Raw genomic sequence first — 12,848 nt, forward strand, 5'->3', positions numbered from 1 at the left:
TAATGGGTGGTGATAGCCGGGATGGCTTGGATAAACCCGATGAACACAATCAATAGGAGCGTCTTTGAGCCAAATCTGCAGCGCGATTACGGCCTACTTACAAGCAGCGTCAGTGGTACGCACGCCATCGTAACCGGTGCGGCTGGCGGACTTGGTAAAGGGATAGTGGAGGAGTGAGTGCGGTACAGCCGTAAGCATAAGCATAGACTCACACTCACACTCATACTCAACTCAATCACAGACTTCTCCGCCACAACGCATCCGTCGTCGCTGCAGATATTGACACCCGCGCGCTGCACGCACTCCCACAGCACCCCAACCTCCACATACACCACGTGGACGTCACGCAGTACGCGTCGCAGCTCGCCCTGTTCCGATACGCGCGCGCCACGTTCGGCAGGATAGACGCCGTGTATGCCAATGCCGGGATAGCGACGTCAGGCTATTTAGCCGATGTGGGTCAAGTGGGTGAACAAGGTAAGACCAAGGCTTAATGGCAGAATAGCACGCTAAAACCCGAGACAAATTCCAGACACTCCAACACCCCCCGATCTGAATATTATCGACGTGAACGTCAAAGGGGTGCTATACACAACGCACCTTGCCGTGCAAGCATTCCGGGAGGATAAGCGGAGTAATGCTCGTGGCGGTATTGGCACCAATAGCAAACCCCACACGCGCCATCCCTCCATCATCCTCACAGGCTCATTCACCTCCTTCCTCTCGTCGCCCTCCACACCCGCGGCATATGCAGCGTCGAAACACGCCGTGTTCTCGTTGATGCGCTCACTCGCCACGACAGGAGAGTACGAGGGCTTTCGGTGCAATCTCGTGTGTCCATGGTTCACGCCCACGGCCATGGTCGAGTCGTCTGTGCGCATCCTGCTGACTGGCATTGGGATGGCCGCGGCAGAGCCCGTGGTGCGCGCATTCCTTATCGCTGGTATGGACACCTCCCTTACTGGTGCAGCTCTCGTCATCGATACGGACGGCCTGTTTGTGATTCCTGATACGACAATAAACTCTCACTGCGCTCAAGCTTTCAGAGATCGCTATTTGAGTGTGTTGAAAATGCAACATGCCGCACGTGTGTATCGCACCCCACTTATATTGACAGGTGGTTTACTCACCGTGCTGTCACTGGCCAGCGGTGTCTCGTATGTCCTGCGATTCCTTAGAAAGTGCAAGTGAAGTGCAAGTGTACTGTTCTACTAATATTGTACCAATGCATTCAATAAATACATTCACTTTAATCTAGTCATCATCGCTGCTATAATCATCGCTGTCCTCATCATCGCCTTCACCAGACACTGGACCAACATCGAAGAGCTGTCTGGAGGGTTGAGCGGGTGTGCGACGTGGCTTAAAGTCATTCAAGTCGCACAAGTCATCGCCAAGCTCGTTTTCTCTCTCCATATCCAAATCTACATCCATATCGCCATCCCATATAAGAATATATGGCGGGAGGATGTTATACCTTTTAGCGAGGCGAGAAATACGCCGCGCAAGACCCGTCTCAGACTCACATACGAGAAACATATCTCGATGGTTTGAGTAAAAGTGAGCGATGATTCTTGCTAGTTTCCGCAGGCAGCTTTTTTGGGTTTCTTGGGTGTCTGGTGTGAGTGCATCTAGTGCATCTAGTGCATCTAATAAATCTGATGAGGTAATCAGACATACGTCTGCCACTACGCTGTTGAGGTTGTGTAACGAGTATTCTAATGCTGAGCATGAGGTGGTACGATTAGTGGAGTGTGCCACACAAACCAACGCATTCGTCGTCGTCGACTGATCCACTCTCATATCACCACACTCGCAGTAATCCTGCATCAGAGTCATCCAGGGAGTATTTATGTCCGTAGCCATACTTCTGATATGCTCGCTTATCCACGTTTCTTGAGTTATGTTTCCAGGCACGGGCAGTGTGTCTACATCATTCCTCTTTTTAAGGAGGTAATTGAGTTGTTGGCGTGGACTATCATTGGACATGTAGCTACCTTGGGCATTTTCGAATGACTGCGTTTTCCGTGAGCATGTGGTGAGCATTCGTCGCAGCACTCACATCGCGACGCATTCCCTTCCGCACTCGCAGCCTATTCCTGAGTTTTATGTCTGCGAGTTCTTTATCTTTGCCTGTCTCCCCCACATTGTCCCGCTCTCTCTCCCGCTCATTCACGCTCCTCTCAGCGCTGTTGTCACATCGCCGCTGCTGGGATTTGAGCTTCTCATGGCTTTTCCTGGGCTGGATTGTATCTCCGTGGCTGCTGCTGTTGCCAGCCATCGCGGTAGTGGGTATAGCAACAGCAACAGGCGCTGGTGTTCGATTGGAAGTGCGTAAGGAAGATGATTTAATTTTTATTTTTAATTCCGATTCCATTCTTCTTCATCGTTCGATAACAAGGTGTTGATCGACGACGATGACGACAAAGACGGGTGAATGTGGGTGCTGCAGCAAGCGGCACCAGCGGCTGATTTGCACAAGCTGTCTGAGTGAGTGATGGGTGTATTTCCAGATGTGAATGTATTCACACCCACAGACAACACGCTCAGCGACGCACGCCACACGCAGCATTCAGCCAAATCAACCATACGCTCACACCGCCAGAGCAGCTCTGTCGTGGCGTTCGTCGCTGCCGTGAAACAACGCCGGCGGGAAGATAGCGATGACGTAGTTATCATGCACAGGCAGCTTTGTGCGTTGATTGGGCGCGTCAAACAGACTCAACAGGCAAACAGAGAGGGTGTGTTGTGTGTTGGGTGTGTATCCATACTCACATTCACTCTTCCACTCTAGTCCACTCGCAAATTACCATTAAACGGAATAACATTGCCAGCCGACGACGTAATCTAGACAAAGTGGCTGATATCGTCACTTATAATACACCTTCTCCCACCACCCACTCCTCCGCCGCTCTCTCGGATTTACAAGCTAGCCGACGCGTGTTGGCATCCGAATGTCTCAATATCTTTGGTTTGCAGGGGCTCAGCAGTGGCGGGACAGAGTTGGGGGGCGTGCTAGTACCGCCCCTGAACCGATTACATGGTATGTACATGATTGCACGCAGGCACACTACCCTCACGCACCACACAGCACTCCCGCACACACACCTCATCTACACCACTGCCATCCTTACCCAGCTCCTCCACCACCTCTCCAACTACCTCAGTCTGCCGCTGCCATACAACAGCGTGCGCGTGTATACCTTCCAGCCGACGCTATTTCTCTCAGAGAGTAGGAGAGTGTTCATGTGCGATCACGCTCACAATCATAATCACACTCACTCTCACACTTACAATCAGCACCCCCACTCCATCCCCTCCATACACGCCCTCAGCATGCTCATTTGCAATCTCACCTTCTTACTCAAAGTCGTGGGGTTTCCTATCGAGCTGTCCAATGTGGCCTTTGCGGTGAACATGCTGTCTCGCTTGGCAGAATCACCCCATCTAGGGGCCACCAGCTTCGGCGACAGCTGTGTTAATCCGCTAACTCACTTGACCTTACCTGTAACCCTCTCAGCTATCAAAGACATTCTCTATGGTAGTAAGAGCATCAAGAGCGGTAAGAGCAGCAGTAGCAGCAGCAGCAACGAGAGCAACAACAGCGAGGACCAGTGGGAGGTAGTTGACTGACGCTTCCGGCATTACTTCTAACACTGTATTATACACTTATGTATCCATTACTTGACAATATCAGTGAGTGTGAGCAAGAATAATAAGCAGGTGTTGAATCCTAGCGAGATGTGCAATATACGTAGATGTTGAATGACTTTTGTTTCATGTTAATTTAATATCCTGTCTGTCGCAAATCCAATGCAATACATTTAATGCAGAATACGCGTGAGGATGTTATGTCTAGTCGAAGAGATCCTGTCAAATATTGATCCAATATCAACCTCGCTAACATCAGTAACGTCAGCCATAAGATAAGCGATGCCGTCTCTTGAATCTGAGTACTGCTTGCTAACGTTAAAGTGACCAGTGTTTTCATCTGACAGGATAGTGTTAATTTCCTTGAGCACACCCGGTTCATCTTTGTGCACGTGCAGTATCCTCGCCTGACGGTTTTCACCCTCCTTTGGTTTAACCGGTATTCTAAGATCCACTTCAGGGAACTGAACGGCGTTGATTGAGGTACCGTAGGTGAGGTACTTAAACAACGCGGTACCTACTTCAATTCCGATCATGCGCTGTGCCTCCTCGGTGGAACCACCGATATGAGGTGTGAGGATGAGGTTAGGGCATTGACGGAGTTTGTCAGCGAATGGGCCGAGCTCTTTGCCAGTAAACAGCTCAGCTCCATTACCCTTAGGTTCAGTGGGGTAGACGTCAACAGCAGCCCCAGCGAGGTGCTTCGAGTTGAGAGCCTCCGCCAACGCCTCCAAATCTACCACCGTTCCACGAGCATTGTTGAGGAGATAAGCGCCTTTGCGCATCTGCGCGAGCTCCTTTGCACCGATCATGTTCTTAGTTTCGGGCAGTTCTGGGACATGCAACGTGACAAAGTCAGACGAGGACAGCAGCTGCTCGAGACTGTCCACCTGTCTCGCCTGACCAAGTGGCATGATAGGTAGGACATCGTAATAGAGCACACTCATTCCCATAGCCTCAGCGAGAACTGACAACTGACTACCGATGTGACCGTATCCGACAATACCGAGCGTTTTACCACGTACCTCCCAGCAGCCGGAGCTGACCTTGTTCCAAATTCCCTGCTTGAGCTCGTTGGTCCTGTCGACGTACTGGCGCGAGAGGGCAATAACTTGAGAAATGACGAGTTCAGCAACAGAGCGAGAATTTGCGTAAGGGGAGTTGAATACACAGATTCCAGACTCGGCAGCAGCACCGAGATCGACCTGATTGGTTCCGATGCAAAAACAACCGACGACCAACAACTTGGAGGCAGCCTTGATGACTTTGCTGGTGAGCTTCGTCTTACTGCGAATACCGATAGCGTGATAATGGCCGATACCAGCGAGCAATTCCTCTTCTGACCACGCTTTGGCGAAGTGGTCGACGTGGAATCCAGCTTCGCGGAGTTGCGCCGCTGCGCCCTGGCTGACGTTCTCAAGGAGGAGAATACGCAGCTGTTCAGTCTTGAATGGCTGATCAGACGCTGGTTTGTACTGCTCCAGTGCAGCTGCGAGGATATTCCTATTGACGAGTGCTTTCGGCGATGCAGAAGATGCCTGCGGTGGGTGTGAGCGGTGGCATCTGAATATCACATCTGCCACTCACGGCATCTACTCTGCTCGCTCTGACGGCGTCATGGGGACTGCCCGAACGCGGCGTAGGAATTGGAATAAATTTAGTCATTTTCTGGTGGTCGAGAGAAGCACGCAACACTCAGCATTTCGGGGTAAAATCGGTGACTCGACGTTGCTGAAAATTATCATTTATTCTGTGTACATGGCGGCTAATGAAATTGCTATCTAGCACCCTCTTTCCCTCCTTTTTCCGCGCTTTACTTTGCTTCGAAGCTGGGCGACAGAGAACAATCCCTGACGGTAGAGCACGCAGCGTAAATATATGTAAACGCAATTAAAAACATAGTCATCCACTGGAATGCACCTTCATGCGCAGTCTGTCATGCGTAGTCTTCGCGATTTCATCTCCGCTGCTTACGGATCCAGCCACTTTCTATAAACGTTTAAGGGGACTATAAAGGGGACTGGTGTGTGGACTACAGCTTGCACACACAACACACACAACACAATCATGCACATCTATCTGTCCAACTTGCTCTTCCTCTTGGTTGCAGCATCTGCAGCAGCAGCACCAGTAAGTAGACTGAAGCGAGTTCATCATCGGGACACCCCCACTCACACACACAGACTCGACGCGACGAAATCAAGCCGCAAGTGCCGCAGAATTCATCCGATCTGTTCAATTTGTAGTATAAAGCAACTCATTTGACTCTATCCAATACTTTCAAACAAAGCGCTTCTAATCCGTCCCTGGCGTCTGATTTGGGTAGCCTATGCAGCGCACTTTTAGCCTTATCTATATAACTAGCAGCCAATTCAGCTGTTTTTGGCATCCCGTTTGATTTTGCAACTAGCGCTTTAGCCTGTAAGAGAAGAGGTTATGTGAGTATCAGTCTGAGTCTGTGAGCTTTAAACCGCCCAATCCAAAACTCACATTTTGCACATCACCGGGATGTTTGAATTTCCGTTTGATCATGGTCCCCATCTCGTCGCCGAGTTCGCGCCATGCGAAAAGCGCAGGTGCAGTGGCCAATCCGAGCTGCATATCTGCACCTTCACCAGGCTTGCCTAAGTCAGCGGAGGGGGTGTAATCGAGAAGATCGTCGACGAGCTGCAGCGGGGTGTGAGCTAGTCATCGCAGTGAAGCTGATCAACCCACTTGGAAAGCCATTCCGAGATTCCTGCCGTAATCGTAAGCAGCGTCTTTGAGATACTCGCCCTGTGCCCAATTCTCATTCACACCCACACCGCCCAGACACACGGCAGCTCTTGCTGAGTGGCTGATAAGACTCGCTGTCTTAAGGTAAGTTTTGGCGAGGTATCTCTGGAAAGCCTCATCTACAACGGTATTTAGGTCGTTGGAACTCGACTGATACGTCTCGTTGAGCTGCTCTACCTCGCCTTGTACGAGATTCGCAATAGTCGCTCCGACCAACTCGGCCACTTCGAGACTGCGCAAGCGTGCGAGCATAATACTAGCACGTCCAAGAAGGAAGTCACCTGCAAATATAGTCAACTTGTTGCCGAAATGCACAGGTGCAGATGGAGCGCCTCTGCGAGTGTCTGCATCATCGACTACATCGTCATGCAGTAGACTGGCTACGTGGATCATCTCAACTATCTCCGCAAGCCGCCTCTGCGTAGGAAGTACACCATCTTGGCCGCGCTGGGAAATGTCGTTGTGGAAAGAGGGGTTGGTGTCGTGTAGGATGGATTGCGGGGCTAGTGGATCGTTGACGAGAACGTTTATAAGATGTTTAGGGGTGTTGTAGTGTGGTGACAGGTTCGCAGTTGCTTGCGCCATTAGCAGTACAATCGTCGGACGGAGATGCTTGCCGGGTGCTTCAAAGTAATATTTGGATAAAGTGTCTAGCTGACGGAGATTGCTGCCGAGATTCATTTTTATGTTGGTCGTTAAACCTTTCAGTTCCTTCCCCACTAGAGTGAATGGATCGACCGTTATGGGCGAGCTGGCTTTGTGTGCGGCGGCTGCTCGTGCTAGAGACGCAGCGGTGGTCCATGAGTATCCGCGTGGTGTACTAACTGCTATAGAAGCAGCCCTTCTGTTTATCATGGATGTACGTGGAGAAGGAAGGCAATGGCCGTGTACGTGTATAAACAACGTATCGATTCGAATTAAATAACAAAATGATGGAAATGCTCTTTAGAAGATGGTGGGTACAGCTCTCCTCTCCTGTGGAGCTGACTGGGCTATACACTCAGACAGCCAAACGATATTCCTCACTTCCTGCTCCTTAAGTTTGAAATAGCTGTAGAATGGTGCGTAATTGAATTGCTGGAGGAATGTTTCCTTGTTAAGAAGGACATCATGAGCAAAAAATCTATCTTCGAGCGAGTTATTGTGATCGCTGTCCGTGTTATTCGACGAGAATCCATCAAACATGTGGTAATACTCCGGAATAAACTCACAAGCTGCTCTGACTTGATCAAAATCTTCAGCTCTAGCTAGTGCATAGGTGCCTGCAGGGTATAATCTACCAAATTGAGGATATAAAGAGTTGCGCATTTCCTTTGTCAACTCTGTATTAAAGCTGTTGAGCGTGATGTTTATTGATCTCCTGTCAGCTTCAAATGAGAGTAATTTAGCCATAATAGACGCAGTCGGATCACCTAATGATTGAGAAAAGTCGTAAAAGTCTTCCAAATACGCTTTGTAGACTGAATTTCTTATAATTTCGATATTCAAGTCATCCAAATCAGATGCACTTAGGCAGCTTCTGAAGTACGGAGCTAGAGGGGTTTCAACGAGTACAGATTGATAAAGCTCTTCTACATTGGTTGCTACGCAGAGAGCGGACATAGCGTCGAATTTGCCGAGTGGGTGACACCTATCGAGAAGTTCGTGGGTGTCTCGTTCATGTAAAGTGCCAGTGATAAGGAGAATAACGTTATCGATCATGTAAGAGTAAGTCATGTAGTCTAAAAAAGTGGATAGAGGCTCAGATGCGTTTGATTTGACGTAATTGAACTCATCGACGAGCGTTTGAGATGATTTCTGTGATATTGTGGAAGTGGACTGGGAATGTTAGCGGATACTTTTGAGCTGGATTGAACCCACCAATGGAAGCGTTTCATTGGATAGAAAGTTGCCATAATCTGTGGCACTCAATTGCATTCTCAAGTCTACGCGTGAGCTGGATAAGCTGTGGCCACGACGAAAGCAAACTCAACTCACCCTCCAAGTTATCGCACTGCTGTAAGTTTGAGTAGTTCGATTGAGTGAGTAGTCCCGCCTTATATCCCCTGATAATTCCCTCCAAATATCCATTCTGAACCTGATGATTCTATCAGCTACTACTGCTACTGCTATTCCTCTTATCCACACGCACATTAAAGAATAACATTTCACTGCCTAATACGCTCATTTTTAATTTTTATATTTCAATTGATCTTGGTTGTTTGAGTTGAAGGTGGTGAGATATCGGTTGATCCTCTACCATCATCATCAATCGACGCACAACGCACAACCCACAAATCACTAGAGATGGACGATAATTTGTACGACGAATTTGGTAATTACCTGGGAGATGACCTCGATTCTGATGAGGACGATGAGGATCAAGAGATGGTCCGCTCACAGCCAGCCCAGCCAGCCCACGCTCCTTTAGAAGGCTACGACGATGACGAGGATGACGACCCCGAAATCGCCGCTCAAAACGATCTTCGCATCTCCACTGTAGCCCAAGTTGACGGTGAGATTCCCATCTCTCTTTCATCTACCTATCTCATCCACTCACTCAGCCAACCCACAAAACCAAGTAGTCTTGCACGAAGACAAGCGCTATTATCCTTCTGCTGAGGAGACTTACGGGCCAGACGTTGAAACCCGCGTCGAAGAAGAAGACACTCAGCTCATCTCGGAGCCAATCGTCCAGCCAATCAAAGAGAGAAAGTTCCAAATCGTGGAGAAAGATCTCCCTGAAACCCGTTTTGATAGAAATTTCATGGTCGACTTAATGTACTACCCAGAAATGGTTAGAAACGTCGTCGTTATCGGCCACCTCCACCACGGCAAGACATCACTCTTAGATCTCCTCACTTTCCAAACTCACAAACTCATTTGGAATGCAGATGCCCCTGAAAGATACACTGACCTTCATAAACTTGAACGCGCAAGAGAAATTTCAATAAAATCTACTCCAATGTCCTTTGTCTTGGAATCCACTATCGGTAAATCTATCCTAGTAAATGCAATCGACACTCCAGGCCACACGAACTTCGTTGACGAGGTGGCAAATGCTACTAGACTCGCTGATGGTGCGATCGTGGTGGTCGATGTTGTAGAAGGAGTTATGGCAGGCACTGAACTGTCCTTAAAACATATTCTACAGCAAGGACTCAAGCCTGTCTTAGTACTCAACAAGATGGAACGCCTTTTCTTAGAACTCCGTTTGCCTCCCTCAGAAGCTTATTTCAAGGTGAAACGCACGATTGAGGAGGTAAACAGTGTTGTTTCAAGCGTCATCCCCGACGAGAGCTCGCGTCTTTCTCCAGAACTCGGCAATGTCGCTTTCGCTTCAACAGACATGCACTGGTCTTTCACCCTCCAGTCCTTCTCACAGATGTATGCAGATACCTTTGGTTCATTCGATGTAAACGCATTCGCTGCTCGCCTCTGGGGCAATATCTTCTTCGATGCTGAGAAGAGGAAATTCGTCAAGAAAGCGCCACAAGGCTCGCCACGCTCATTCGTACACTTTGTCTTGGAGCCTCTTTATAAGCTTTATACGCAGGTGAGTTGGTGAACAAGCAGTTTAAATTTACTTGACTAACTTTACAGGTGATTGGAGAAGATGTCAGCGATCTCGCCAACACTCTAGCCGGACTGGGTATAACACTTAAGCCATCTGCGTACAAAATGGATGCACGCCCATTGCTCAAACTTTGTCTCGACCAATTCTTCGGTCCATCTACAGGCATCGTCGATATGCTCCTCGAACACATACCGTCAGCAGCGGAAGGGAACGCCACCAAAGTGTACAGACACTTCACAGGACCTCTCGACACTCCACTTGCGCAGGGCATGCTCGCTTGCGACAGCAAAGCGCCAGCGGTGATACACGTAACGAAGCTGTATACGACTGTCGATGCGCAAGGGTTCCACGCATTCGGCCGTGTGATGTCGGGACGCGCGCGCGTCGGCGATAGCGTCAAAGTGCTCGGTGAGGGATATTCGGTCGAGGATGAGGAGGATATGGCTACAGCGACGATTGAGGATGTGTGGGTGAGTGAGGCGCGCTACAAAGTTGCTGCACAGGAAATCCCAGCAGGCTCTTGGGTGTTGTTAGGTGGAGTGGACGATTCGATCGTCAAGACTTCGACAGTGGTATCGAATGCCGTTGCAAGTCCAGACGAACTACACATCTTTAGGCCGATAGCGCATATTACGGAATCTATTCTTAAGGTCGCTGTCGAGCCGCTCAATCCACCTGAGTTGCCAAGGTTACTCGACGGACTGCGCAGAGTCAACAAGAGCTATCCGCTGCTGACTACTAAAGTGGAAGAAAGTGGTGAGCATATCATTCTCGGGACGGGTGAGATCTACCTCGATTCAGTTCTTCATGACCTCCGTACCCTCTTTGCAGAGATCGAGATTAAGGTGAGCGACCCTGTCGTGAAGTTCTGCGAAACTGTCGTCGAAACCTCGGCCATAAAGTGCTATGCCGATACACCCAACAAGAAGAACAAAATCACTATCATCGCTGAGCCTCTTGAAAAGGGCATTGCGGAGGACATTGAGAAGAGACGTGTGGGGATGTGGATGACCAACAAGGAAAGAGGTAAATTCTTTCAAGATAAGTATGGTTGGGATGCTCTCGCCAGCAGAAGTATATGGACATTTGGTCCTGAAGAAGATGGTCCGAATGTGTTGATCGACGATACTCTGCCATCGGAGGTGAGCTAATTGTCTCGTTTAGAATAACACCCCCACTAATCTAGTTCAGGTCGACAAGGTGTTACTGGGGAATGTGAAAGAATCCATCAAACAGGGATTCCAATGGGCAGCACGCGAGGGTCCATTAGCAGATGAGCGTAAGTGGGAGTAACATAGCGACCAACATACTTTACTGACAAACTTCAGCACTGCGTGGGGTCAAGTTCCGCATAATGGATGCACAGGTAGCCGAAGAGCCCATCTACCGTGGTGGAGGGCAAATGATACCTACAGCGCGTCGTGTCTGCTATTCAAGTTTCCTGATGGCGACACCGCGGCTGATGGAGCCAGTGTACTATGTCGAGATGCTCACCACCGCCGAGAGTGTTCCACTCGTGTACCAGCTGCTAGCGAAACGTCGCGGACATGTGACGAAAGATGAACCTAAGGCCGGCTCTCCGCTGTATGTTGTCAAAGCACTCATACCGGTGATGGATGCGAACGGATTCGAGACGGACCTCAGGACCCAGTCAGCTGGTACGGCATTCGCGTTGGAAATTTTCGATCATTGGGCTATTGTTCCAGGCGATCCTGTCGATAGCGGCATACAGCTCAGACTGCTCGAACCAGCTCCTGCTCAACATCTTGCTCGCGACTTCATGCTCAAAGTTAGACGTAGAAAGGGCCTCGGTGATGGTCAGAACCTTATGGCGAAATACCTCGACGATGACTTCGTTCTCAATATCGTGGCTGCTGGAAAATCTGACCTGCTGTTTTAATCTTTCTCACCCCCTTTCAGTCTAACTTACTGACCTAAGTTATTTAAAAGTAATACATTGCATACACTTCACGCTTTACACTCAATACTTGGCCTTCTCACTTTTCACTCGCTCATACCTTGCTACGTATCTATATCTCTAAGGTATCAATTGTCCAGCATTTATCGAAATCTTTTAGTCTTTACAATCATAAATATAGGTCTTAATGAAATTTAATAGTGCTATCTTTTCTCCCGTACAGACACTGATTAGAAGTGGTCGTGTTGCTCATCGTGGTGCATGTCGTGGTGACCATGGCCATGCTCTTTATCGCCGTGGTGATCGTCGTGGTGGCCGTGGTGACCGTGGTGTTGTGGCTCACCTCTCTTGTGGTGCTCTTGTTCGCGGTGACCGTGGTGATCGTCGTGGTGACCGTGGTGACCGTGGTGTTGTGGCTCACCTCTCTTGTGGTGCTCTTGTTCGCGGTGACCGTGGTGATCGTCGTGGTGACCGTGGTGACCGTGGTGTTGTGGCTCACCTCTCTTGTGGTGCTCTTGTTCGCGGTGACCGTGGTGATCATCGTGCTTTCCGTGCTTATCATCGTGCTTTCCGTGCTTATCGTTCATTTCTTTTCTTTGTTCGTTTAATTTTTCACCCCATTCTTGACGTTTGTGGTGGTATTCGTGAGGGTATCCGTGGTGTCCGTGGTGCTCTTCGTGACCATATCTTTTGAGGAGGCCATCGCCGTGGTCATTGTCTTGCTTATGTCCTGAGCCAGCAGAGGCGTCCTTAGTGTTAACGTGATAGTTACCATCCTTGCCGTGTACATTGGTGTCCTTTGTACCAGCGTTGTGGCCAGAGTGGTCACTAATTGGTCTAGCAGATGCAGCTGCGATGGTTGCGACTAATGCGAGTGTTTGAAGTTTCATTTCAGTTGTTTGAGTTGTAGGAAAGAGAGGAAGAAGTAAACAACGCTTTATATCATTC

At 49.2% G+C, this 12,848-nt stretch overlaps 8 protein-coding genes across 8 annotated transcripts; 3 read left to right on the plus strand and 5 right to left on the minus strand.

Annotated features, from left to right (window-relative positions):
* Window positions 1-39: 39 nt before the first annotated feature.
* Window positions 40-1,191, plus strand: J056_004043 (Oxidoreductase ucpA; the record flags this gene model as incomplete). Its single annotated transcript, XM_009269252.1, has 3 exons — window positions 40-173; window positions 242-477; window positions 533-1,191. 3 exons carry the CDS (start codon window positions 40-42, stop codon window positions 1,189-1,191), a joined length of 1,029 nt encoding a protein of 342 aa, XP_009267527.1.
* Window positions 1,192-1,254: 63 nt separating this feature from the next.
* On the minus strand, window positions 1,255-2,281 carry J056_004044 (MOB kinase activator-like 4; the record flags this gene model as incomplete). Its single annotated transcript, XM_009269253.1, has 2 exons — window positions 1,255-2,016; window positions 2,063-2,281. The coding sequence occupies 2 exons, from the start codon at window positions 2,279-2,281 to the stop codon at window positions 1,255-1,257; spliced, it is 981 nt and encodes a 326-aa protein (XP_009267528.1).
* Window positions 2,282-2,417: 136 nt separating this feature from the next.
* J056_004045 (uncharacterized protein) lies at window positions 2,418-3,633 on the plus strand (the record flags this gene model as incomplete). Its single annotated transcript, XM_009269254.1, has 4 exons — window positions 2,418-2,490; window positions 2,538-2,741; window positions 2,795-3,043; window positions 3,092-3,633. 4 exons carry the CDS (start codon window positions 2,418-2,420, stop codon window positions 3,631-3,633), a joined length of 1,068 nt encoding a protein of 355 aa, XP_009267529.1.
* Window positions 3,634-3,824: 191 nt separating this feature from the next.
* On the minus strand, window positions 3,825-5,316 carry J056_004046 (Putative D-3-phosphoglycerate dehydrogenase; the record flags this gene model as incomplete). Its single annotated transcript, XM_009269255.1, has 2 exons — window positions 3,825-5,189; window positions 5,239-5,316. The coding sequence occupies 2 exons, from the start codon at window positions 5,314-5,316 to the stop codon at window positions 3,825-3,827; spliced, it is 1,443 nt and encodes a 480-aa protein (XP_009267530.1).
* A 592-nt stretch (window positions 5,317-5,908) lies between these two features.
* Window positions 5,909-7,281, minus strand: J056_004047 (uncharacterized protein; the record flags this gene model as incomplete). The annotated part of the gene is made up of 3 exons (XM_009269256.1): window positions 5,909-6,070; window positions 6,142-6,318; window positions 6,367-7,281. 3 exons carry the CDS (start codon window positions 7,279-7,281, stop codon window positions 5,909-5,911), a joined length of 1,254 nt encoding a protein of 417 aa, XP_009267531.1.
* Window positions 7,282-7,371: 90 nt separating this feature from the next.
* J056_004048 (V-type proton ATPase subunit d) lies at window positions 7,372-8,593 on the minus strand (the record flags this gene model as incomplete). Its single annotated transcript, XM_009269257.1, has 4 exons — window positions 7,372-8,244; window positions 8,287-8,351; window positions 8,404-8,503; window positions 8,558-8,593. 4 exons carry the CDS (start codon window positions 8,591-8,593, stop codon window positions 7,372-7,374), a joined length of 1,074 nt encoding a protein of 357 aa, XP_009267532.1.
* Window positions 8,594-8,712: 119 nt separating this feature from the next.
* Window positions 8,713-11,882, plus strand: J056_004049 (uncharacterized protein; the record flags this gene model as incomplete). Its single annotated transcript, XM_009269258.1, has 5 exons — window positions 8,713-8,920; window positions 8,970-9,961; window positions 10,009-11,124; window positions 11,174-11,261; window positions 11,311-11,882. The coding sequence occupies 5 exons, from the start codon at window positions 8,713-8,715 to the stop codon at window positions 11,880-11,882; spliced, it is 2,976 nt and encodes a 991-aa protein (XP_009267533.1).
* A 248-nt stretch (window positions 11,883-12,130) lies between these two features.
* Window positions 12,131-12,790, minus strand: J056_004050 (uncharacterized protein; the record flags this gene model as incomplete). Its single annotated transcript, XM_009269259.1, has 1 exon — window positions 12,131-12,790. The coding sequence occupies one exon, from the start codon at window positions 12,788-12,790 to the stop codon at window positions 12,131-12,133; it is 660 nt and encodes a 219-aa protein (XP_009267534.1).
* Between the last annotated feature and the right edge of the window lie 58 nt (window positions 12,791-12,848).

This window comes from Wallemia ichthyophaga (assembly GCF_000400465.1).
Source record: "Wallemia ichthyophaga EXF-994 unplaced genomic scaffold scaffold6, whole genome shotgun sequence".
Classification (NCBI taxonomy): Eukaryota; Fungi; Basidiomycota; class Wallemiomycetes; order Wallemiales; family Wallemiaceae; genus Wallemia; species Wallemia ichthyophaga.